At 38.3% G+C, this 27,200-nt stretch overlaps 1 protein-coding gene and 1 long non-coding RNA gene across 3 annotated transcripts in view; both read left to right on the top strand.

Moving 5' to 3' along the window:
• The window catches only part of LOC125227734 (beta-1,3-glucosyltransferase), a 47,908-nt gene continuing 20,708 nt past the window's right edge, over window positions 1–27,200 (top strand). Inside the window, exons 1-2 of one of the 2 annotated variants that reach the window (XM_048132042.1) lie at window positions 1–78; window positions 15,300–15,347. In XM_048132042.1, coding sequence (XP_047987999.1) covers window positions 69–78; window positions 15,300–15,347 — 58 coding nt within the window. In that variant the 5' untranslated portion in view covers window positions 1–68. Of the gene's footprint in view, window positions 79–14,612; window positions 14,660–15,299; window positions 15,348–27,200 lie in introns of those variants that run through there. The other variant, XM_048132041.1, reaches the window with a different exon arrangement.
• LOC125227736 lies at window positions 24,001–24,442 on the top strand. The gene is made up of 2 exons (XR_007177216.1): window positions 24,001–24,081; window positions 24,281–24,442. It is a non-coding gene; the product is annotated as an uncharacterized LOC125227736 (long non-coding RNA).

Here is a 27,200-nt window from a genome sequence, read left to right as displayed (position 1 = left end):
GTTTGATTTGCGTGTGTTAATTAATTCTAAATAATTTGATAGTTTTTCAAAGGCTAATTAAAGTCACAATGAAGACTGGTAAGTATTCTCAATAATTATATTACTCTTTATTGTATTTACAGTTACTCAGTCCAACCTTCTTTTGTGAGATTTTTGAAAAGGTTATTTGTAGCGTTAAACCCACAATAAAATTATGATTAAGATACTCTGCGTGTGACTGTAACCGCTTGCTATTCACACCTTTTGTATTAATTATTAACTTCCAATAAGGAATTTATAAAAAAAAACTGACTACTATAAAAGCAGCTTTTGTTTTGAGCAGTGGTATATTATATATATATCACGTTCGGATTGTGACTGCTCCCAAGTCCCAGCAGAAAGATACGCGACGACTGCAGGGTCGAGAGAGCAAGAAACAAAATGAACAAGTTACTCGGGCACAATTCATGTTCTGTGTTTAGTGAATTTAATAGTGCAAATTTTCATGAGCGGCCTCTTAGGCCCATTGATGATTCAGTTTGCCAAACGACACCTTTTCAGTTTTCAGTAGTCAATATGAAGATGATAAGTGACATGATCAAATAAATAATAGGCCATTGGAGCATTCCATGAAAAACTTTATCAATGTCGCGAATTTTCTCCGAATTGGCTGGGGTAAAAGGGTCTTTTTCTGAGGTAATCTCTCTTCTCCCTCGTTCCCTCAATGCTGAGGATCGCGATCACAAGTAGCGTGTCTCCATTGAACACGGTCATAAGCCATGTGGACTGCACGATATAGGCTGCCGATTCTGTGGTAATGTGATGCATGAAACAGGATGTGTCTGTATGGGACAGCCCATGGAATGGCGTCCGGCGAATTACCATTGGTGTCCGGCCAACAAGATGTCAGTGGTTGTGCTTTAAAGAATTATTTAATATCATACCTAGTTTAACAGCTATGTTTTCCAAAAACATTCAATCGTTCCAAGAAAGTGGATTATATCACAGAATATAAATAATAGTGCAATTACAGAAGGCTCACTCCTTTGATGTTCTCAAAATGCCTCCACTCTAAATTCTTACCTCCATTATTAACAAACGGACAGCATGCGAGCAGCCAACATTGAATTCTATTGCGTCGCGCGTTAGAAGCGTTAGAAGTTCAAGCTGTTTTCAACAAATTTAAAAAATGTAAGCAAAAAAGTTTATTGTTGTGCAGAAAATTAGAATTTTGCACCTGTTTTTAGTGACAGGCTATTGATTCGCAGGCCATATGTTCACAACTGTCCATCTTTATTTCCCAAGAAAATAATGACTATTTCACTAGAAAAACACTTCAATATTTCCAATTAATTAAACCAATAAAAAGATGATTCAACCAATTCCACTTAAGAGCCAATGTGATGCATACTCGATAGTTGCTCCAAGACTGCCAAGAGCTTATTTGAAGTGTCCAGCAGTTGTCAGTCATTCTGGCTATGTGGCCTGCCCATCGCCATTTTAGTTTTTGTGCATAAGGGAGAGCATCGGTAACTTTTGTTTTTTGGCGTATGATAGTACTGCGTATTTTATGTATTACTAGCTTTTTCCCGCGGTTTCGCTCGCGTTAAATACGAAAATTGCGGAATGCTTCATACAAACTTCAATCCCCCCTTTTAGGGAAGTGAGACAAAATGTAGCCTATGTCACTCTTCATCCTTTGAACTATCTCCACTAAAAATATCACATCCATTCGTTGCTCCGTTTTGTCGTGAAAGACGGACAAACAAACAGACACACACACTTTCCCATTTATAATATTAGTATGGATTTAGTACATCATACATTAACCAACTTTAAAATCCAATCAAGGAATGGAACCGTTTAACCCTCTTGCACGTAAACTATAAAAATGGCTGCGTTAAGACGTGTTTAACGGTCAGCTCCGTCTTGACGTGTTTAAACGTCTTCTCCGAGAGTTGATTGAATAGGGTTTGCGGTTACTATTAAAGGGGTGAAACTACGTTTGGAGTGAAATAGGCTTCTTAGAAGTTTTTAAAAGGGTTCAGTCTTTTTATCACCAAATTTAAACTGTCATGAGTCACAGGTACAGTAAAGCCTCCGCCACACATGAGCGTTTTGAGAGCGTGGCGTGATCGGGGCGCCATGAGAGCGTACCGCCAGCGCCGCGCTCCGCTCTCAAAACGCTAATGTGTGGCGGAAGCTTAAGGGGCTGCCACCCAATTGCAGTTTGTATGGGAAACGCATGCTAATTGCAGTCCGTCTTTAGCGACCTTGGGAGTTAAGGGGCTCCCCAAACCCATCGACGCAGAATCGGCTATCGCCGACCAAAATTCGCTCGATAAGTCGATAGTATGAACATCCGCACGCATGCGTTCAGCGACGACGCTTAGACGACGCGTAAGCGTCTTTATCTTTATACTAACGAGCGACTCCAACTCCGCGTCGATATAGGTTTGGGGAAACCCAACTGTTAAGGGGTCGCTTGACGCGCGTCTTTCCTCTCTCTTTCCTATACAACTTGTACTGAGGAGACGTTTTTTTAAATTACATTCGGGCGGCGCGGCGCGGGCGTCCATTCCGCGTCTTACGACTTGCGTCCCTTCTGTGTATTTTACCCCTAAGGGACCGGCCACATCTAAGAGACGCATGTCCTGAGGTGCGGAACGGACGTCCGCGCCACGCCGCCTGAATGTAATTCAAAAAACGTCTCCTCAGTACATTTTGTATAGGAAGGACGTAAGACGCACCCCAGGCGGCGTGGCGGCGGCGTGGCGCGGACGTCCGTTCCGCACCTCAGGACATGCGTCTCTTAGATGTGGCCGGTCCCTAAGGTCGACTGGTCTGGCCTAGTATTCTAGTGATGAAGGCAGTGGTAAAAGCATTTATTTTTGTATAGAACACGAATACCTATCTATTTCTTCATAACGGTTGTTTTCTATGTATTTAAGACGTCTATCTTTCTCGACCGCAGTCTCTTTAAAGTAAATATAACGTTTAATGAAAGCCTTACTAGCCAATCAGTGCAATATGCACGTAGCGGTCGTCTCGATTACTAAGGCTGTGGCCCGATTCGCAGCGAGTAGCGACGTCACCTGATGCTTTACGAACGAAATATGTACTATAACAACAACATAAAATCACGCCTGTTTCCCATATAGGGGTAGGCAGAGCACATGAAACTGCTAAAGTTACAGTGCCACTCTTGGCAAATAAGGGATTGGAAGAAAACGAAACTGTGACATTGCAGTGACAGGTTGCCAGCCTCTCGCCTACGCCACAATTTACCCCATATCCCACAGTCGTCTTCTACGACACCCACGGGAAGAAAGGGGGTGGTGAAATTCTTAACCCGTCACCACACGGGATCATGTGTGATCACGGGATCGGGGATATGTACTATCTACATGAAAAAGAGGTGGTTGCCGTTCAAGGCACAGTGAGTTGCAAAAATGCATGGCGAATTTATCAATGAATTCATTCAAATCATTCATCATTTCTCCATGCAATTTTGCAGCTCAATGTTCATAGCCTTAGCGAATGCACGCTTACGAAATTAACGTTTCAAAGCTAGCTATCTCTATTGCTCTTTCGGATTGGTGCCTGTCAAAACAATCACTGACATATTGAATTTTATGCCTTCATACTTGAAAAGTCAGAAAATGTTGTTTTCGAATAGGATTACTTGATGCACAGATAATAAATCTATAGATTAACATGACTGTGTTGTTTTCGCCTGATTAAAAGTATACTTCAAAATATCATATATTTATATTTAAAATGTCATAATAAAGTATGGCAATATTTAGTAGCCTATAGTCATACTCGTATATTTTTCTGGCTAGGCTTTAATAATGTAAAAACGACCTGAACCTGTACCTTACAGCAAACACAGGTGTTTTTTTTATAATTGGTATTATTTTCTAGATATTACGATGTGCTCGCTGTAGACAGGGCTGCAGCCTTACTCACTTTATTGGCACTGCGAAATTAACTTGTCTCGGTTTTTTATGGTACTGGCTGGAATAGGGTTTCTGTTTTCACAAACACAATATTGGTTGTGGCTCGTGATATATTTAAATATCTAATGAGTATATGCAGTTTACTTTGCATTATTTAATTAAAATGTATGTTTTCTTGTAAAAGTTCTAAAACAATTGTAAAACGAATCTCTGACTTTTGAAAAGCCGAATTTTGATGAAAAACATAAGATTTAGACCGCTTTTGAGAAAGTTAAAAATGTAAATATCTTAAGATACGATATCTGTTACGTCCAGAACAGTGACATTTGGTACAGTGGAACTGCTAATGATGGTCAGAACGGAACTCCTCAAATCTGAACGGCACACTTATAGTGACTTTGGTATTTTTATAAGAACAGCATGCACTTACGTCCAGAACAGTGACATTTGGTGCAGTGGAACTGCTGATGAAGAGTGAGCCGCCCCTGGTTAGAGTTCCGTTCTGATAATCATTCTCATCTGTAAGTACTTCAGAATCATTCAAATTTCAAAATTGGTTCAGAAATGACGGAGATATCGAATAACAAACATTAAAAAATATACAGACGAATTGATAACATAATCCAACATTTGAAAGTATTTATCACCAGAACCCCAAAGGAAGGCGGTTTTTTTTTTCTTAAAAATTATCTTATGCGCACTGCCAAAGAGTGAAATTCCTTGCCAGCGTCTATATTTCCGATCTTATATAACCCGACACCCTTTAAATCTAGGCTGAGTGAATAGGCATCTTCGGGGCGAGCTTACTCCATCGTAGGCCACGACTTTGCCTTTGGTGGTGACCAAGAGTAAGCCCATTTACAATTTAAAAAAAGTTAGCTTTGTGTTCTTCGTCGTTCACGTACCTGTATAGATGTAAATGAATACGACTGTACCCAGACGGCCATACTTCAGAAATAGTGAATTGAAGTGAATTCTGATGGAACTTTATGAATACAATGCTAGGTTAGGTTGTTTAATCCTGTTGATGGCTTCGGCGATGAGCGCGAATAAAATCGGGCTGCCATAGAACATTCGAAAAACGCAGCAATATTTCTTTATTGTGCGTTATTTCTTTCGTAAATAAAATAGGCACAGTTTTACCTACAATCTGCCCCTCCCCCATCCAAGATAGATATAGCGAAAAATAAACATGAAACAAGTATCAAAAAAAGTACTAGTAGATTCTAAAAAAATATTTTCTCGTAAAAATACCTACCTAGTCTAGTGTACCGCAAATTTCTTATCTTGCATTTACCTAGTATTCTTAATGCAAAACTAAAAGAAAAGCACGGAAACAAGACTTTTACTATAAAGCAAGCAGAAAACTCTACTTTAAAACCGGGTGTAAGAGGCAGCGGCATAAAAACTCTAAAGACGTATTCTTCGCCACAGATCGTAAAATATTTCATTTGAGAGCTGACTTTTGTACGAATACGAACTTTTCGGAATATTACTTTTTAGGGTTCCGTAGTCAACTAGGAACCCTTATAGTTTCGCCATGTCTGTCTGTCCGACCGTCCGTCCGTCCGTCCGTCCGTCCGTCCGTCCGTCCGTCCGTCCGTCCGTCCGCGGATAATCTCAGTAACCATTAGCACTAGAAAGCTGAAATTTGGTACCAATATGTATGTCAATCATGCCAACAAAGTGCAAAAATAAAAAATAGAAAAAAATGTTTTATTAGGGTACCCCCCCTACATGTAAAGTGGGGGCTGATATTTTTTTTCATTCCAACCCCAACGTGTGATATATTGTTGGATAGGTATTTGAAAATGAATAAGGGTTTACTAAGATCGTTTTTCGATAATACTAATATTTTCGGAAATAATCGCTCCTAAAGGAAAAAAAAGTGCGTCCCCCCCCCTCTAACTTTTGAACCATATGTTTAAAAAATATGAAAAAAATCACAAAAGTAGAACTTTATAAAGACTTTCTAGGAAAATTGTTTTGAACTTGATAGGTTCAGTAGTTCTGAGAAAAATACGGAAAACTACGGAACCCTACACTGAGCGTGGACCGACACGCTCTTGGCCGGTTTTTTAAATATGAATAAATACAACGCGTAAAAACGAGGTTTTTCGCATTGCTACGAGTAGGTACATAATTATCTACCTATAGTCCTACACGGTTTGTAAATTAAGAAGTATGACGGATTATTACACAAAAAAAAAAATAGAAGCTTCCATGTCTATATTGCCTTTATATTTTTAAACTAAGATGTTAGCATAAAAAAATCTCAATATTTTTTCTGTAAGGCAATAAAAAAAGCTTGGTTTCGGTACGTTCCTTAAATAGCAATATTTAGCCGATTACCCGTATTTTCATAAATCTGAAAAGGCCTTTAATACCATGAAACAAAATGCCTGACGACCATAGAAATATTCGGAATTAATCTTATCAAAGGACGGAAACCTTATTTTTGAACGCACCCGGCGGAATGTTTTCAGGGGTGTTATTATTATTACAAATGCGTGCGCGGAGCGAATCGAACGGCTACGAGAAATAGGAGAACTAGTACCTAAGGGCCCTCTCTGTTTTTTTGAACTTTGACGTTTCTTTATATTGAAGAGTAATAAGGCGCAGTGGATTATCAAGGAATATATTTGATTCACAAAACCAGATGAATGACGGTTGATTGTACAGACATTACAATAACAACGGTTTCATAGCAACCTACCAACACTTCCTCTCAAGCAACCATCCATCATCATGTGAACATCCACAGTATCATCAAGAACTCAAGTCTAAACCTAAACCAGTCACACACCTTTCAAACTTAACACGGGGCAATGGCTTGGTTAAGACATCAGCCAAGTTATCTTCAGTAGGAATGTACTCCAACTGAATCAACCCCTCATTGACGCAGTGACGCACGTAGTGGGGAATCTAATATCCACATGTTTAGTGCGTCGGTGAAAAACGGGATTGTTCGCCAACGCCATAGCGCTCTGGTTGTCTACAAACAACTTGACTTTCTCAGAGCTCCCTCTATTGATTACGTGACTCACTAACCTCTGGAGGTATACAGCTTCCTTGGATGCTTCAGATAATGCGACAAATTCCGATTCCTTTGAGGAAACCGAGACGCAAGTCTGCTTCCTGCATTCCCAAGCTATCAGATTCGGGCCAACTTGAAACACGTATCCCGAATAAGACTTTCTGTCCCTGATGTCGCCTCCCCAGTCAGCATCAACGTAACCTGTAATGAAATTATCGTTACGTTCACCTTTTGACTTCCTAAATATAAGGCCTAAGTGACACGTTCCCTTTAGGTAACGTAGAACCCGCTTAGCCGCCTTCATATGTATTGATCGGCAACATGAATTGTATTGAGCTAAAAAGCTCACGGCCGCCGAGATATCGGGCCTTGTGTTGCATGCCAGGTAATTCAATGCACCAACCAACGACTGGTATCGTAATTGTTCTTGGCGATCCAAGTCCTCACCACCCCCATCTGCCAAAACCTTATGCAGATCCAGTTCCATCGGAGTCTTCACTGGTTTGCATTGATCCATACCATGATCCTTTAGAACGGTCTCGACAAACTTCCTCTGATGTAGGAACAACGTACCTTCTTTTCCTCGTTCTAAACTCATGCCCAAACACTGCCGAGCTTCCTCTAAATCCTTCACTTTGAAGTGATTGCGCAACCCGCTCAACAATTCAATCTTACTATTAATATTCTTAAAGAATATTATAAAATCGTCCACATAAAGACAAATATAAATATCGTCTTTAAAATATAAGCAACAATCGTACTCAGAACGTTTAAATGACATTGACAGCAAAACATCATTGACTTTTTCGTTCCACGACCGACTTGCTTGTTTAAGGCCATATATTGCCTTCTGCAATAAACAAACTCTATGTTTCTGACCTTCGCTGTCAAAACCTTCCGGTAATCGCATAAAAACTTTTTCATGTAAATCACCATTCAGAAATGCAGTATTTACATCGAAATGATGCACCTGTAAATTATTTTCAGCAGCCAACGCCAGCAATAACCTTAGAGTTGATCTTCTTACGACGGGAGAAAACGTTTCAAAATAATCCACACCGTATGACTGCGTAAAACCTTTAGCGACAAGTCTGGCTTTATATGTCAGGTTTCCATCGGCGTCGTACTTGTACTTGTAGACCCACTTGTTTCCCACTACCTTGGCTCCTGGCGGTTTCTCAACAACCTTCCAAACGTCGTGTTCCTTCATGGACTCCAACTCACGTTCCATTGCCGCTTGCCACTCATGACTGTCAGGTCTTTGTAATGCTTCCTTGTATGATCGGGGCTCTTCCTCTATATTGTAGGTACTATTATAGCAATATAGCCCGCTCTGTGCCTTATGTAATCTATTCCGTAAAGGATACCTAGGTTCTGTCTCAATCTGCACAGCTGCACCTGGCTCTTCGTTACGATCTTCAATGACCGATTCTTGTCTAGAAGCTTCATTGAGTGTCTCGGGCTCAGTTGTACGAGTTGTTTCCGCGCAAGCTTCAACGGGTACATCTCCTGTGTCCGTGCTCTCTACCGCATCTTCATAAGAATCCTCAGTCATTGACGTATTCGGAACCATCTGACCGATTTCCCATACAACGACATTGTCTTCGTATTGAACAGTCCTCTGAGACGACGTCAACTCTTTATTTGAACCAGTATCTGACACCTTTAAATCAGATGAACCTTCAATAAATGTCACGTCTCGACCTGTTACTATCTGTCTAGGATTGCTAGGATCCGCAAAGCGATACCCCTTAGTATCTTCGCAATAACCGACGAAAATATATTGCTTTGCCTTAGCGTCCCATTTCTTTCTCTTCTCCTTTGGAATGTGCACATAAGCCGTTGATCCGAATACTCTCAAATGATCCAACTTCTGTACCTTCCCTGTCCACAGTTCTTCCGGAATCTTCCCATTATTGGCACTATGAGGTAGTCTGTTCTTGACGTATACCGCTGTGTTGCAAGCTTCCGCCCAAAACTTCTGATTCAAACCTTTATCCATGAGCATAGTCCGTGCCATCTCCGTAACCGAACGCTGGGACCTTTCCGCAACTCCGTTCTGTTCAGCTGTGTAGGGAACTGTTAACTGGTGCCGTATTCCCTTACTGGAAAGAAATGCATTAAATTCTTTATTTACAAACTCCGTGCCATTGTCCGTTCTCAGTCGCTTGACTGTCAACCCGGTCTCATTCTCCACATGTGTCACAAAATCCTTGAAGCAACTTAAAGCCTGTGACTTTTCCTTAAGAAAATATGCAAACATTTTCCTAGTAAAATCATCCACAATGATAAACATGTAATGAGCACCCCCATAAGAACGTTCCGACATTGGTCCGCACAAATCAGCATGTACTAAGCCGAGTTTGTCATCTGCTCGTCCTGCTTCACCCTTTGGAAAAGGTAATCTATGTGCCTTACCTCTTATACAAGCGACACAAGGTTCCATTGCGTCTTTACCTCCAAGCTCGATCTGTGGAAGCTTCCGTAAATCGCTCAGATTCACGTGCCCAAGCCTCCGATGCCAAAGCGCCAACGAGTCCTCAACTTGAACTGTAGCCAAAGCCCCTTCTACAACAGGAAAACAATCATCCAACCTATAGATACCTGAGACTTCACTAGCAGTCAACACAAGTTTACTCGTAACTTTGCCAATCGACTGGTGAAACATCTTACAACCATCAGAATCAAATAACACCTTCCACCCATTCTTTACCAACTTCGATATCGATAAAAGATTTACTTTCAAGTCGGGTACATAGTAACACTCTTTTATAGGCAACAAAACTCCTTTTAAACTTACCATAATGTCACCCTTACCCTCACTTGACATTTTGTCATCATTCGCACATGTCACAACATTCTTATCAGTTATCATAAAGTCTCTAAACCAATGCTTCTGAAAACTCATGTGGTTCGATGCTCCGCTGTCCAGATAAAACGCCGCGGGGCTGAAGGAATCGTGTACCGATAGTGAACAGTGTAATGCAACTTTCTTCGACTTTGAAGAAACCGTTGATACGCCTTCGCCATCCATTTCCTTTACCAGCTTCGGGCAATCTGACTTCTTGTGACCTTTCTGGCCACACCTGAAGCACCTGAGCTTTGATACTGAATGCTGACCTTGTTTCTTTGCTACTAATGCCGAATTCGCACCCGAGGAAACTTTCGAAGAATTTTGGCCGGAATCCTCTTGTAACAGCTTCTGACGAACATTTTCAGAGGTAAGCTTCATACCTGAGTGTTCTAATGCCATTCGCAATGGTCTATATTCATCAGGTAGACCTCTCAATAGTACTACGGCTATCAAATCGTCGTCAAAGCTCTGATTAATCTCTTTCAGCTTCTGAGCGTGGCTCATCACGGATGCAACATACTCATGCATAGACTTGTGATTTTCTAGCTTTTCATCCAAGAGATTATTCATTAAAGATATCCGCCGGTTAATACCTTTATCTTCAAATAAAGCTGTCAACGCATCCCATACCTCCTTAGCGTTAGAAAGATTTTGCACATACGGATACAGATGCGGCTCCAGGTGAAGACATATCAACGTAAAAGCCTCCTGATCCTTCTCTATTTCATCAGTATCATCTTTCTTCGGTAGCGTTGACGTATACTTGAAACATTTCTCGCGAACTAGTAGCATTTTTATTGCGAATTTCCATGACGTAAAATCTTCTAATCCGTTCAATTTGGTAACAGAAAATTTTGTAAACTGGGACATGACCTATTGAAGAGTAATAAGGCGCAGTGGATTATCAAGGAATATATTTGATTCACAAAACCAGATGAATGACGGTTGATTGTACAGACATTACAATAACAACGGTTTCATAGCAACCTACCAACACTTTAACACAGGGTCGATGCCGCGTTTTTGCAGCGCCGAGCCGACGCGACGAGGTGGCGTTTTTCGAACGCTGACGTCACAATAACAACCGCGCGTATAACAATCGACGTCGCGTTCGCGCTTTGACTAATCGGTAGTTGTAGCGTGATCTGTCCCTCGCCAGGCCTACGTCACTCGCTCGCGGTCGCGCGTTAAGTACCTACCTACACACTAGCCGTTCATTCGAATGAACAAGTGGCCTAGGGGCGTCACTAGGGTTTCTGATTTCTCGACCTATTAGAAGCCCAAAGTCTCGAGTCTTCTCGAGTCTCGAGTCTTTTTTTATAAATGGTACAATTTTGATAAAATAATAAACAACAATATGATTAGTAGTTTTTATTGCACCACACTATTATAAAAAATGCGTAAGAGCAATAAAAATCTTCTTTGAAATAAACATAAATCAAATTTTAACAAGAAAACTACAATTATAGTCTTGAAAATAATACCTAATCCTTTAACTTCCCCGCCTGTGCACGGGTTAAGTAAATTAAAATGTCATGTATTAAATCATAATGTCATTGAAATTAAACGTTTAAAATAACTTCTTCTTCTTCCTCGTTTCCTCATTGCCGAGGATCGCGACCACAAGTAACGTGTCTCCATTGAACTGATTGAACGCGGTCATAAGCCATGTGGACTGCACAGTATACGCTGTCGCCACACGATTTCTTCACACAGTCAGACCATCTCTTACGAGCCCCACCTCAAGAATGTTTACCATTAATTCGCCATATTATGCATTGGTGCTCTCATAATGTGTCCGAAAAATCTGAGGGTCGCTCTTGGCATATTTTGGAGAACCGTGTGGTGATATTCAGTTCTTGCAAAATAGAGATGTTTGTTAGTTCTTCTAACTTTTCAATTTATACTCGTAGCAGTCTTCGCCAGCACCACATCTCAATAGCGTCAATCTTAGCCACATCAAAACTTTTCAGGGTCCAAGTTTCGGCACCATACATAAATATCGAGATTATCGAGAAGACAAGAGATCGAAATAATCGCACTTTATTTTGACGTCGGATTCCTCTGTTCTTCCAAATCTTGTCGAAGTTAGCCTTAGCACTCTTCGCAGGTTATCAATGACCCAAGATACATAAACGCGCTGACTTTTCCGTAATGACGAATTGCTTTTAAATAACACGAGGCTGTCAAAACTTGCCAAAGTCGCTGCCAGCTTACGTTGGAATGAGAGGTTAGATCGCTTTATCTCGTTATAATTTATGGCCGTCGTATGACACCGTCCCCACCGCCTCGCGATGAGACCGGGCAGAAGGTAAAAAGTTGCATTTCACTTCAGGTCGTACTTTACATTCGGGACTCGAGACGTCTCGAGTACCTGTCATTTTTTTCTCGTCTCGAATGAAGCCGAAATTCTCGAGAAGTCTCGAGTTCGAGACTCTCGAGCAGAAACCCTAGGCGTCACGAGCCCGTCTGTGTAGTCGCGTGGCACATACCCACTATTCTTCTGAGTTTTACGTAGTAACTTATTAATATTAGTTAAATAAAGCGTAGGCATTTGTCGCTTTGCGGGCAAGTGAAGGATCTGTTACGTTAGTAACTTATTAATAGTCTGTGCCCTCGCAGTGACGACGTTTCGAGTTTCGACGTTCGACAGTCGCCACTGGTGTCGCAGAGGCGCCGCGCGACGCTTTTGACACTTGGTTTCCTAGGAAGGAGATGCTTTATACGGCACCGCTTACCTATTTAATAAGATACCATAACTTAAGACGTTAAGTACGAAGTATGGAGAGGGCCGCGTACTAGTTACGGAGTATTGAAATGGTCACTATATGACGGCACCGCTTCCCTAGGAAAGCAGAACTTCAAACTGGTACCAAAACGTGCGACTCACAAAGCATTCAGAATACCAAGCGAGGGAACGTTCTGAATAGAACAAGAGTTTTGAATAGCCAATCTTGGTGATTGATTTTCGTTACAGTAAATTAGGCTTTTGTGGAGGTGCTTTTAGCTACAACAATGTGTACTAATTATTAATGTTACTTTGGACTTACAAATGTAACGGTCAAAAGACTTAGAAAATCGTGCCGATGGAGGTCTGTTTACATATTAAGATAAAAGGGATTGATGTAAAGCTCGCCTCTCTTCACAGACGTATGTACTTATATTTAGTTCCCATTTTGATTTGACGTCCGGTCTGGCCTAGAGCGTAGTGACCAGGTTCGAATGCCGATAAAGGCATTTGTGTGATGAACACAGATATTTGTTCCTGATTCATGGATGTTTTCTATGTACTCGTATATATGTATGTATTTATCTATATAAGTATGGATATCGTCGCCCATAGTACAAGCTTTGCTTAGTTTGTGGCTGGGTTGATCTGTGTAAGGTGTCCCCCAATATTTATTATTCATTTTACTGTTTACATTTGGATTTATCCATTGTGCAATATTTATTTAAGTGACTGGTACATAATAAGAGGTATTAAAAAACAAGAGTTTTGTTTTATGAAACGGATCGAAAAGTGAATTTCATAATTTAAGATAAGATAGTGCTTATTAAAAATCAATCTAGCTTAGTCTCAGGTCCTGGGAAAGGCAATTTTTTTGAGATTTTATGCGTTTTTCTCTCGCTCCACTAAACGCAAAATTCGGTATTGTATGGTAACATCTAAAAACACGATATTGTAACAAAATTGTACTCCGAGCGAAACTCGGTCGCGGGTCACCCGCATACTAAGTCTAATATAAATAAGATATTGTTTTTAGGCCAATTTATAAATGATTTTATAAATTTATAAATAAACCTATTAGATAGATAGATAGTGGCATATCTACTTATACACAAGTAAAGAATATAAAACTCCCGTGAGACTCATACATATTTAAAAATATTTTAAGCGGGTTACTCACGTATTAAGTCGATATAGCGTTCGACATGTTAAATAAAAAAAATAAAAAATAAATTGTGAAATATTTTTAAATAAGTAAAGAATAGTGAACTGCTCTCGCATTTTTTTGTACTATAAACATCCAATAGAGAAATTGCAAAACCATTGTTCCCGAATTCGAACAATCCAAATCAAAGCATACTTCGTCATTCGTTCGCTTTGTCATATTTCTCGTTACGATGTTCAAAGCTATGGAGTTCATGCAAATAGGCTTTAGAAAAAATCTTTTCGGAGTGCTGGCTGTTTGTGGAATTCTGTGATTTGTTTTTTTTTTGCCTTTGAGCAGTGTCGATGCAGATGATTCGGGAATATTTAAGAGCTAGGTAAAATGTTAGGTCAACTCTTTGGAAAACTTACGGAATACGGAACAATAATTATTTTAATTTATGTATAGTATATACGTGTTTTCGTGTTTAGTTCGACATACCTGTCTGCCTGAAAACAATAGTCCTGAAAATAAATGAATGTTATTATTAGGTACACATTATTTACATAGTTAAGTTTTTTTAATGTTTTCACCGCTTGAGATTGTATTAAAATACTTGACCTACTTTTACTTTACATACATAAGGCAAGTATTTTTTGTCGTATGATGGATATCTTAATTTATTCACTATCATAGCACCTTTTGCTTGAACCCGTCTTACAAGTAGATATAATTATCTTTTAAGTCATTTAAGAACAATTTAATCGCGTGCACATCTCTTATCATAAACGCTTGTATATGGTTTGACGCCGGCTCTCCGCCTATGAAAACTTTTCAGCCAATCACGTTCGTCAAGTCGTCAGGCTACTTGGAAAATTCACCAGTACCCGATAGACTCCCGAGGGGGCTGCACGCTCGCTCCGCATAAGTTTTCCCGCCAAAATGTTCGCGAGAGGTAGCCGTGTTCTAATTCAAAATTTTACTTTTTAGGGTTCCGTAGTCAACTAGGAACCCTTATAGTTTCGACATGTCTGTCCGTCCGTCCGTCCGTCCATCCGCGGATAATCTCAGTAACCGTTAGCACTAGAAAACTAAAATTTGGTACCAATATGTTTATCAATGACGTCAACAAAGTGCAAAAATAAAAAATGTTTTATTAGGGTACCCCCCGACATGTAAAGTGGGGGGTGATATTTTTTCATTCCAACCCCAACGTGTGATATATTGTTGGATAGGTATTTAAAATTAATAAGGGTTTACTAAGATAATTTTTTGGTAATATTAATATTTTCGGAAATAATCGCTCCTAAAGGAAAAAAAGTGCGTCCCCCCCCCCTCTAACTTTTGAACCATATGTTTAAAAAATTTGAAAAAATCACAAAAGTAGAACTTTATAAAGACTTTCTAGGAATTTTTTTTTAAACTTGATAGGTTCAGTAGTTTTTGAGAAAAATACGGAAAACTACGGAACCCTACACTGAGCGTGGCCCGACACGCTCTTGGCCGGTTTTTAATTTAGTTTTTTTAGAGAGCGAAGAGTAAACAGTAGTAAAGTAAAATTAATGTGTTTTTCAACAGTTTTTCTTTTGTTTCAGTGTTGTTGGTGCTAATATTTGCGTTGGTTAGCTGCGTCCAGAGTTTTGGTAAGTGATTTTTATTTTCCACCTACGTTATTATACTTATTATGTTTTAAGTGAATACATAAAAAAAAGTATCAAGTTATTTAGTAAATACAAGTTAAATTATGTTTTATTCCACGTTTTGGACCAGTATAATAAAATACTAGTTGTCACAACTTATTTAAAAAAAGATATGAATTTTACACAGGGTCAAAAAAAAACGGCTGAAGTACTTTTTCGATACTAATTTTATAGCAGTATGGAAAACAAATATTACATTTCTTTTGTACTTTTTTTCGTTCAAACGTACGTCTCTGTAAAATCAATATGATTAAACTTCAAAGTGCCTCACATAAGTTAATCAAATCCATGATTTCCATCAGACTTGGCTTCTAGCAATAAATGTAGCATCAAAGAGATCAGCGGAGCAAAGACTCGAAGTAATCGAGTGGAAAAACGATCAGAGTTGTCACCCGTGACGTAGGTACATATACAGCGTGTGGATTCCATACGGGCGAATAATGTATAATGTAATGTCTAATCTCTCTCTCTCTTCCAAGCTATTAATCCCACATGGTGGTGGGGTCAGCTTTCCTTGTCATCCGCTTCCACTTCGCCCTATCCTTGACGTCGTCTTCGGACACTCTGCACTCAGCCATATCTTTTAGCACTACGTCCCTCCATCTTGTCTTGTCTTGTCGGGGGATGGAGAATCGTAGTGCTAACGAATTTTATAGTATAATCATTTTGTTAATAACCTAACCACAAAATTAAAATTTTAAAAACACCCCCGACCGCGACATAGTAGACCGATTTTCATGAAACATGGCTAAGAACACTCCCGACTAACTCAGCTTTCAGACAAAAAAAACGAAATCTAAATCGGTTCATCCGTCCGGGAGCTACGATGCCACAAACAGACACACACACAGACAGACAGACACGTCAAACTTATAACACCCCGTCGTTTTGCCGTCGGGGGTTAAAAAGCGTTTTTAAGTAAGAGCAAATTAAGAGTAATTATTTTTTTAATCTGACCAAGCAGCAATGTATGTACGCCGTCCAACTTTATTTGACATGACATAAACGCCATGCCGTATAGTGACGTTTAGTAGGAACGCTAATTGATGTGGAATGGAAGTAATACATTGCGTGCTGAATTATTATGTATGAAAAAAAAAATCTCATCTATTAAAAATAAAAACCATGTAGTTAGGCCCCTTAGGTCCGATACTAATCGTTATTAAGATATTCGCCCGTATGGAACACACACGCTGTATACAGTATGTAAGCCTTATACGGACAAAAAATGTGAATGTAAATTGAAATTAAACAAGACCTACAAAAATATCGAATGTTACGGACGGAGGCAATTTGTATTGATCTAATTAGCCTCCTGGCAAATACTAATAGTTTTTTTTTAATTAGTTTCTTGGCCACAGACTAAAGGCAAAGACGTGGCCTATGATGGAGTGAGCTCGCCCAGAAGATAGTCACCCTAGATTTGAAGGTTGCTGGGTTATATGACTTCGGAAATATAGCCGCCGGCAAGGAATCCACTCCTTGGCAGGTATTAAAAAAAATAAGCTTTCTGTTTTAATTAAAATGGTGCTTAAACCGTCTAATTAACAAAAAAACTTTAACCTACTTTCAATCAACACGGTCACACTAATATTTCTAATTGCTAAACAGAACCCGTGATTTAGGCTAAAGTGGCCCGCCCTGAAACCGCCTGGCCACATAAACGTGGCCTCCATTTTCCCCTGGACTTTAACATTAACACATATAAATCCGTAAAAGACAAATACAGTCTAAGATAAGAACACTCCCGACTAACTCAGCTTTCAGACAAAAAAAACTAAATCAAAATCGGTTCATCCGTTCGGGAGCTACGATGCCACAGACAGACACACACACAGACAGACAGACAAACAGACAGACAGACAGACAGACAGACAGACAGACAGACAGACAGACGGACAGACAGACAGACACGTCAAACTTATAACACCCCTTCGTTTTTGCGTCGGGTGTTAAAAAAGACAAGCACCTTGGAACCATAAGGAAGCATTAATTCTAGTTCAGATGGAGATATTCTAGCCACGCATTTAGTTAACTTTCGGATAGATGGCGCCATTATTAATATTTGTCAATTATAACTTATGTCAAGTAAAGAATATGGGTCAAAACTGAGATTCAAACGTTTTAATCCTGTATCGAAAGATGGCATTGGTAGTCTATAAATATAATATAAATATAAAATATAAATATTGGGGACACCTTACACAGATCAACTTAGCCCCAAACTAAGCAAAGCTTGTACTATGGGTGCTAAGCGACGATATACATACTTAAATAGAGAAATACATACTTATATACATAGAAAACATCCATGACTCAGGAACAAATATCTATGCTCATCACACAAACAAATGCCCTTACCGGGATTCGAACCCAGGACCGCGGCTTAGCAGGCAGGGTCACTACCGACTGAGCCAGACCGGTCGTCAGATTATGCATTAAGACTACACATTTTAGTTTTACAGTCATCCATACTAATATTATAAATGGGAAAGTGTGTGTGTCTGTTTGTTTGTCCGTCTTTCACGGCAAAACGGAGCCACAAATTGACGTGATTTTTTTAGTGGAGATAGTTGAAGGGATGGAGTGTGACATAGGCTGCTTTTTGTCTCTTTCTAACGCGATCGAAGCCATTTGTTTGATTGTGTTACAAAATACAGCATAAAACGAACACATTCGCCTTTTTTATTCCAAATAAACCGAATTTAAATTTAACCTAATTAACCCCCGACGCAAAAACGACGGGGTGTTAATATAAGTTTGACGTGTCTGTCTGTCTGTCTGTAGATTTAGTTTTTTTTGTCTGAAAGCTGAGTTAGTCGGGAGTGTTCTTAGCCATGTTTCATGAAAATCGGTCTACTATGTCGCGGTCGGGGGTTTTTTCAAAATTTTAATTTTGTAAGTTTATTTTAATTCAGAGATTTTGTATGAATAAGGAAAAAAATAAAAAATCGTATCCTCTGAACCATGGCTCCTAGGACCAAGGTTCAAAGGAGGAAAAGGAAGTAAAATTAAAACAACACCACAATCCCCTCAAAAAGTAAAAATTGATTTTCTTTACTTCTAAGGAAGGAAAATGGCAACTTTTTTGTAAAGGAAGCGTTCGTCCTTTTTCCTGTCAAAATTAATAATGCTGCGAGGTGTCTGTTCATTATTTATGTACTTAATTATACGTCAGTAATGTCTCAGTATCGTGGACTGAATTATAATGAGTATTGAATCGAGTTATAAATGTCCCGTCTGTTAGTTTGTGCGTAATTGTGTTTGGAAGTTGCAAATTTATTCTAGTCAGTCAATGACTCAATAGTTAATGGAGTTATACAGAAATTACAAATTAGTCTGACCGAAATTCGAAACTTTCAGACCTTTTGGTCGAAAGTTTTGGACTTTGGCTGGAACATGGTGTTTATGCTGAAATCTGTCAAATCTATCTCTTAAACAGAAAATCTAACACTATTAGAAACCCCCGACGCAAAAACGAAGGGGTGTTATAAGTTTGACGTGTCTGTCTGTGTGTTTGTCTGCCTGTCTGTCTGTCTGTTTGTCTGTCTGTCTGTGGCATCGTAGCTCCGGAACGGATGAACCGATTTAGATTTAGTTTTTTTTTGTCTGAAAGCTGAGTTAGTCGGGAGTGTTCTTAGCCATGTTTCATGAAAATCGGTCTACTATGTCGCGCTCGGGGTTTTTTTTTATTTTGTGGTTAGGTTATCGATTGAGTCTAACCTACTTTGCACGTCTTACTGGTCTACACTGAGTGGTGAGAAATTTAAAAAAAAACTTATGTAGGTTGAGCGTATCTGTGCTAAATATTTTTTCTCCACACTGGTAGTCCAAATTGCAATACTTAGGCCAAAACTTTAACACTGTAAGAAAAGCGTAGAAAGACCTGACAGGGTAGATAGAGCACGTGAAATTTCTCATCTTTCAGTGCCGTTGTATTAAATTACTATAAAGAACCCCGTTTCCGTTGCCACTATTGTCCCAAAGCTGTAAGAACCTCTTTTTGACACATGACAGCGTCCACAATACGAAAACTCGCGCAACCTAATGAAATTTTAAATAAAATTCTGTAATAATATTTAAAAAAATCAAGTACTTAAAAACAATATTTCGCTTACTTTTTTTTTTTTTTTTTTTTTTTAGTATGAATAGGTAGACGTTTGACCACGATCACACCTGACTTTAAACATAATCTAACACATGTTACATTTTTGCGGATCTTCGTTAGTGAGTATTTTACGATAGTAATAACACGCAGGATTTACTTATTATGTCATTTATCATTCATTTTTATTTTTAAACTAGTGCTGTGGCAGTCTGTCATTTCGATTCAAATCACATTTCAGTAAGCTGATAGAAATCGTATATTTGTTTAAGCGCCTCGCCTCCTTGTACATACATAGGGCCTAATTGATTCAACCAATTCGAAATTAATCGTTAGATTTGGCAAACGATACGTCTTAGCCATATCGCAACATACTTCAAAACAAATGTGTCAAAAATGTGAACTTACAAATCCGGGACAATAAGCGTATTTCAGACGATACGATACAGCTAAGATAAGCGTAAGCTGAAGAAGACCCGGGTTCGATTCCCGGCTCGGCCACCAGTGGGCCTTGCCGTTTTTTCTTTCGTGTATGATATCTATTTCAATTTATGATACGATACAGGTCAATTGTCCATACAAACGCTCTCGACTATTTCCTCCCTGGTTTTTGAAGATAGAGCAATGATTTTTTCAACACAGATTATTATTATTTTTATCTGTGTCGAACCGTTTTGATTTTTTTGTTATTTTTATTTGAAAAGACGCTAGAGCTAATCAAAAATTTCTAATAACGGCCTTTTTCAATATGGCTCAAAAAAAGGTGTGATACTCAAAATCGGTAACAATTAGCCAAAAAATCTAAACGGCCCGACACAGATTATTTCATTGTCATTCAGATTCTCAAATTTCGTTCCGTTTAAATAAGTTTTGAAGGAGGAAACAATCGAGAGCGGAACCTCGATTTTAAAGATTTTTTTCGCAATATACTGAGTTGTTCTTAATGGACAGTTTTTTTTTCGATAAATCTAGTTAATAACACTAGTATACCTATATTTAACTGAAATTCCCAAATTGAAAGGGGGACTCCTTTCCAATTTAGCATTTTCGCTCCCGTAGCGTCTTAATCATAAAAAAAAAATCATATAAATACAACAAAGACAAGCAATTGCGAACGCACGTGCATTTTCTCCCACGTCCACGGAAACTTTAAGCAAACTTGAGGAGTTTGTAAAATATCGTGTCTTAAACAGGTACAAAAACACTGTATTTCAACCTTATGTCTTCCGTAACAGTGTTCATTATTGCCACTATAATTTGGCCTTAAGTATAGTAGCCGTTAAATATATCGAAGCAGCTGAGGTTCTCAAATATATCTGCAGGTGAACTTCAACGTCTTTACAATAGAGGTTTTGCATAGATATTTATGGACATCTTGGCCGTTCGGATATATCCGACGGTGACTAGAATGCGATGAGCTGCCTTGTATCTTCACAATAAGGTTCAAAATTGTTAGTTAATAGTTCGGTGCGGATACAAGTACGCAACGTGTGTCGAGAAAAGGGTTCTGCATTTTTTATTCTTTTATTTTATGTGTTGATTTCGTGTTTATCTTTCATTTGACTGCTTCCATTTCTATGCTTCAACGGTTTTTACGATAAATCCTTCATCTTTTTTTTATTTTCTTAGCGTTTTTATTTGTTGCCTATTCTGATTTTAATAAAAGGTTAACAATGTGATCAGGATTTGTTATGAATATGGAATATGATATGTCAATCCCCTAAAATTACGTTTTTTGATGAAAAAGATACACTTTACTATACTATACTGACCGATCCAAGTAAGCTTCCTAATTTCTTTTGAATTTGATTAGCATCATGTTAAGAGCGCACACGGTTGCCTCTATATCACAGCTGAGGGCATTATACTCTTTGTAATCGAGGTAAAATATCTCTTAACACACCTTAGCATAAAATTTTAATGATTCAGTCGAAGTAGGCAGACGATGAACTCTTCCCAAATTTTACAAAAGCTAAATACCTTAGAGCTAGGCCACCAATCAAGCACAGTACTTCATTGGTGTCTTTGTGTCTTATTACGAGACCAAGTCTTCAAAATTGTCCTATCAACTCTCTCAGCGACGCCATTAGCAGCCGGGGGTCTCAAGTCACGCTCCCCAACTTTGAACACGTTATAATATACCGACCAGATATTAGAATTGTCTACTACCGAACCCTAAAACTTTTAAGTCTCTGCATAATTTAGCGTGTGCGCAAGTTGTCAGTTTTCTTTAAACCGGTCAAGTCTGAACTTCGATTTCTAGGAACTATTATGAATGTAGAGGTCTAGTTATTTTGGTTGATTCAACTCGAAGGGAAGATGGTGAGGATCGGAGATCTTAGGAGTTTTGTTACATAGTTTATTAAGTGGACAGGATCGGGAGTTTATAACAAGTGCCGTACCCAGACTGATAAAGTTGTCCTTATTTATCGGAAGGATAGGGGGAATTAAAAAAAAAAGTTTTCCACATCGTATCATGTGTTTTTATGGAGTTAGAAATTGTTACTTAGTCGTATTTCTCGAGTACATTTTTAGAAGATCATGTTCCCGGAACATGATAGGATTGATAGGTACTTTAACGTTCTAGGCGGATTCTCTGTTCGTACTCTTCTCTAAGGAATAGTCGAGCGTTAAATAGATGAAATGAAATTGTTAGATTATAATCCTGATCCTCATAATAATAAATAAATAAATATTGAATATTATATATAGAACATTCTTACACAGATTGACTGAGTCCCACTTTAAGCTCAAGAAGGCTTGTGTTGCAGGTACTCAGACAACGATATATATATAATATACAAATTCGTCAAATATCTGTGCTCATCACACAAATGCCCTTACCGGAATTCGAACCCGTCCTGACCCGTCCCGCCCGTCACTACGCGCTAGGCCAAACCGGCCAGCATAGGCATAACGAATTCGTAGTTACAATCTAAATCTGTAGCTAACATTATCATTTATTTATTACACTTTATACTTAAGTATGGACACTGAGAGAAAATACTACCAGTTTTCATGTTCGTTCAACAAGTTTTTTGGTTAAAATAGCGCCTACGTGCTCTTTGGTTCAAACAACAAGCTACTTGTCATTTGAATCGGCAATATATTAAAAAAAAAAAACAACAAGTCGATTTTATAAAAACAACCTGACACATATTGTTTTAAACATACGTTTGGCTGATTCGAACGGATAAACCGCAACAAGTCGAACTTCTTAAATTCACAATGCATAGAATTAAGAGCTCTATATGACCTAGTGTTTCCAAGTACGTCCAAGTTCTCTGAATCCTTAATAGCTCTAAGTTTAATCCGTGTCGACCCACGTCTAAGACAATAAGTTTATTACACGGTTCAGACAATATGGACTAGCGATCAGTAGGGTTGCCACGTCTTAGATTCCCGTGACATATCATTTTTCTTGACAATTAATTGTTTACCATATATGAATTGCTTAATACGCTTCAACATATCTGATAACAACATACAATATAACCCAGCGACCTTCAAATTAAGGGTGAACAGGCATCTTCTGGGCTAGCTCACTCCATAGTCCACGTTTTTGCCTTTGGCTAGTCTGTGGTCAAGAGTAAGCATAGTAAAAAAAAAGACTTTAAAATTCAAATAAAATTAAAACTGTTACTAAAACCAAAGACTAACTCCGTATATAATTCATTTAATACAGCACATGACAATAAAACAAAAAAGGAGTACACATTAAAAATAAACTAAACCTAACGTAACCTAGACAAGTAGATTAGTAGACAGCGTATAGACAGATAAAGACTATAAAACAACGTATCTCGGAACCATCAAGCGAAATGTACGGTCTCCTAGATGGCGCTACATCTTTCCACCACCTATGAAATCGGAAATATTCGTGGTTTACATTATGACTTATGATTTGCGGTCTAAAACGTATGTTAGTAATAGTGACAACCCTGAGTATGAATATTTGATCGCGTATTGAAAGAAGGGTTATTCGGGTAATAGTGGGCTATTCTCCATAATTACAGGGTTATTGTTACCGCTCTAACAAGCGTTTTGAACATATAATCAGACTATGTTTACTGATAAGTGAGGTAGTAATAAGGTAGTATTACAGCATTGGTTTCAGTAACTGGGCTTAATTTCCGAGTTTCTGAATACTTATATTGATCATTGATTTATTAATGTATCGAAATGATTCAAAGTACTACATGAGGTAAAGTAGTAAACTACTGTATAACTTACATTTAACGTGCATGTATTCTGAGGTGGAGACCCTAGTATAGTTATGGGTGACAACCCTAGCTGTAAGTATATCACTCACTGTATTGAGGGTTTAATTCAGTAATAAATAATCATTTAAACAATTCACTAGTTGTTATACCTATTTCGTACTATGAAACCTCTACGGCCGGTAAAGAGAGTATTGTATGTCATGTCACAATTGTCACACTTGTCATTCAATTAAAATATTATAAACATTAAGTATGTTATTATTTATATAGAAGAATGAATACACAAAACTAGTATTCCTATTTATTTCTTCCCCGCACCTCATGGCGACCTTGCCAGGTGCTTGTCAAGGTTGGTACAGCGCATGAAATTGCTGAGATTAGGCCATTTCGTGGCACTTCATTCCTTTCTGTTTTGTTATTATGTGTATTTTGTATTACCTGTGATCACGAATAAATGTTTATTCTATTATATTCTATTCTAGTCTCAAGTTTCAATGCCGCTCTTGGCAAATTAAAGGGTTGAAAGAAAAATAATCGTTATTTTGCAGTGACAGGTTGCCACGTTGCCAGCCCATCGCCCACACCGCAATGGAATCCATACCCCACAGCCGAAATCTACGACACCAACGAGAGGAAAGGCAGTGGTGAAATTCTTAACCCCTCACCAGACGATGCACTTTACTCTAATAAAACTAACAATAAACCTGCAATCGTAAAATAAAACTTAAATGTCCCAATTCCGGAAACCCGTATAATCTGCGCGTAGCCAGTATGTCAACGCGATTAAACTTCCGACCATATATCCTGTCACGATATTATTATCACTTTGCTGAACGAACCACTATAAGTATAACTACCATACACCGAGTTATTACGACTCTAGAGGTCTCACTTAAATGGTTTTTGAAGCGAATGTACGATAGGAATGAAAACTCTGCAGTGTTTTTAATTTTAAATCTCTTTAATGCAGCACTGTACATTCATAACTGCAGGTATATTTTTAACTTTTGGACGTATCTGATTGGGATATTTTATTGATACTATTTATTATCATTTATGAATAATTCTCTATGGAGCGGTGCTATCCAACCGACTGCGCCAGTGTGATTATTCTTAATTTTAAAGTTTTCCTTGTTTTATCTAAAATTGCTACTTAAAAAAAGAGTTTACAGTAGGTACATATGCGTCTTCTTACCGCACTAGGGCTCAAAGCAGTCCTTTTGCCTATTTTTGTGTTGTCAACTTAAGATGAGATCACAAATTTAATGAGTACTTTAGAAATTATGAGGGAACAGATGAACATACATACATATATACATACATACATACATACCCACATACATACCGGTCAAAATCATAACCCTCCTTTTGCGTTGCCGTAGTCGGGTAAAAATACTAACAACGACTAAATACTGCGTCAAATACTGTCCTAAGACTCAGAGGCAGTGAAGTGCCTGTTTTTTATAAAACTCAACAAGAATTAAAAAACAGAGTAACTTATTTATTAAAGAAATAAGGTATTTCATGTCCTTTAAAACATTATTCAGGCAGTAAATAACAAAGGTGATGGCCATAATAAGTGTTTAACGCTAATGGATCGCCCGCGGGCCTCTCAGATTCAAACGTAAAAAATAAATCACTCGTTTTGCTGAAAATGTCGTACAACACTGGTTTTTCAATATTCAGAATCTTTTGAAATGGTTTTTTTTAATAAAAATGTTAAGGCCTTTTTAAAACTTAATTCAAAATACTTCACAAATCAGAAAGGGAAGAAAATAAATGCAACCATTTGAAAAGAAGTGATTTTCCTGTTCTGTATGACAGAGTGGACTGCTCTAAATCAAGTTGGCTGGCAAAATATATTTTTTGAGCGGCAGAAAGTGATATGTTACACATCTCTTACCCTGGGAGTAAAATCCAGTCCCTCTAGCACAACTTGCCTTGTCGCGCGCGAGTCCATACATCAAGCGCGACTTCAAGTATGGACGTACGCGCGACAAGGCAAGTTGTGCTAGAGGGGCAGGGGCCCATTTTTCAAACTGAAAGTTACAAGTTACAAGCGGAAGTCTCTTTCCAACTTGTCATATTAGACATTGACAACCAGTTGAAAATTGTAACTTGTAGCTTCGAGAAATGGGCCCCTGAAATCCCTGAATGATTAATTTGGAAGTAGGACTTACTTCGTGAATGATATTTAACTCGGGTGATACATATGTATCAGTTTGGTGAATTCGGTATAAGGTACAGCGGGTCAATTTCGACGGGGGCAAATGCAACTCATTCATTTTTTTCCATGTTTTACAATGTTTGCATTATTAATTAGAGTATCCACTGGTTTTATTTGGCACGCATGTTAAGCGGATACCTAGTATACATACTCGTACATGTGGAACTCAACTTAATTAGTGTAATAATGGAAATAAATGATCAGTTACAATTGCCCGCCAGTCGGGATTTGCCCTGCTGTACCTTATTTATTAAATCTAGTACAGTATTACAAAAAAAAGTTTGTCAAAAAGAACCATTTTCTCAGAACCTGTAAGGTACAGCGGGCAAATCTCGACTGGGGGGCAAATGTAACTAGTTAATTTTTCCATGTTTTACAATGTTTGCATCATTAAATAGATTATCCACCGGTTATATTTGATAGGCGTGTTCAGTGGATACGTCATGTTGAACTCAACATCATTGTGTAATAATGGAAAAAATGGATTAGTTACAATTGCCCTCCAGGTGAGATTTGCCCCGCTGTACCTTACATATATTTTTTCAAAATTTGTAAATTCTAATCTTCATAATTTTAAATCGGGGGAAGATTTTCCAAGACCGTCTTCGCGTAGCAGCAAGGGAACTGGTAGCTGCCTTCACTGACCCAATAACAAAACAAAATAAACACCATGTAAGTATGTTGTTTAGTGTATTTTTAGTCGTGTATGCTTTCTACCCTAATTTTAGATAAATACTAGAGACATTTATTCGCGATAATCGCATAAATTAAAACCGAAATAAATTACACATATGAAAGAAAAAGTGACCAAGTCCTCTGGTGCCTGAGGCTGGAATCGAACCAGCGTACTCACGTTGGTCACTTTTTCTTTCATATGTGTAATTTATTTCGGTTTTAATTTAAATACATAGTAGTGTGACTACTTTAAGACAGCACAAGTTGAAATATTTTCAATAGATTATGATTTAACTTGTGTTTATTAGAATTGAATAATCGCATAAGATGAAAAATTATTCATCGAGCAAAGCAGAGAACCAGAAAAATCTTCACAAAATTAATCCAATAAGTGTATAGGTTCATTTTGATTGCGAAGACTATTTTTTTTGCGAATATTCACTAGACACAGACAGTTGACAAGTTTTACACTTATTTACTTTTTCTAGATCAATCACCAAACTCGTGCAATAAATCGATCTGAATAATTTACCAATCGGTGCCAAAAAACCTGGCGTAAGTGGCAC

Source organism: Leguminivora glycinivorella, chromosome 7 (genome assembly GCF_023078275.1).
Source record: "Leguminivora glycinivorella isolate SPB_JAAS2020 chromosome 7, LegGlyc_1.1, whole genome shotgun sequence".
Classification (NCBI taxonomy): Eukaryota; Metazoa; Arthropoda; class Insecta; order Lepidoptera; family Tortricidae; genus Leguminivora; species Leguminivora glycinivorella.
Note: the sequence above shows the minus strand (reverse complement) of the source record. Positions and strands in the feature narration are given on the sequence as shown.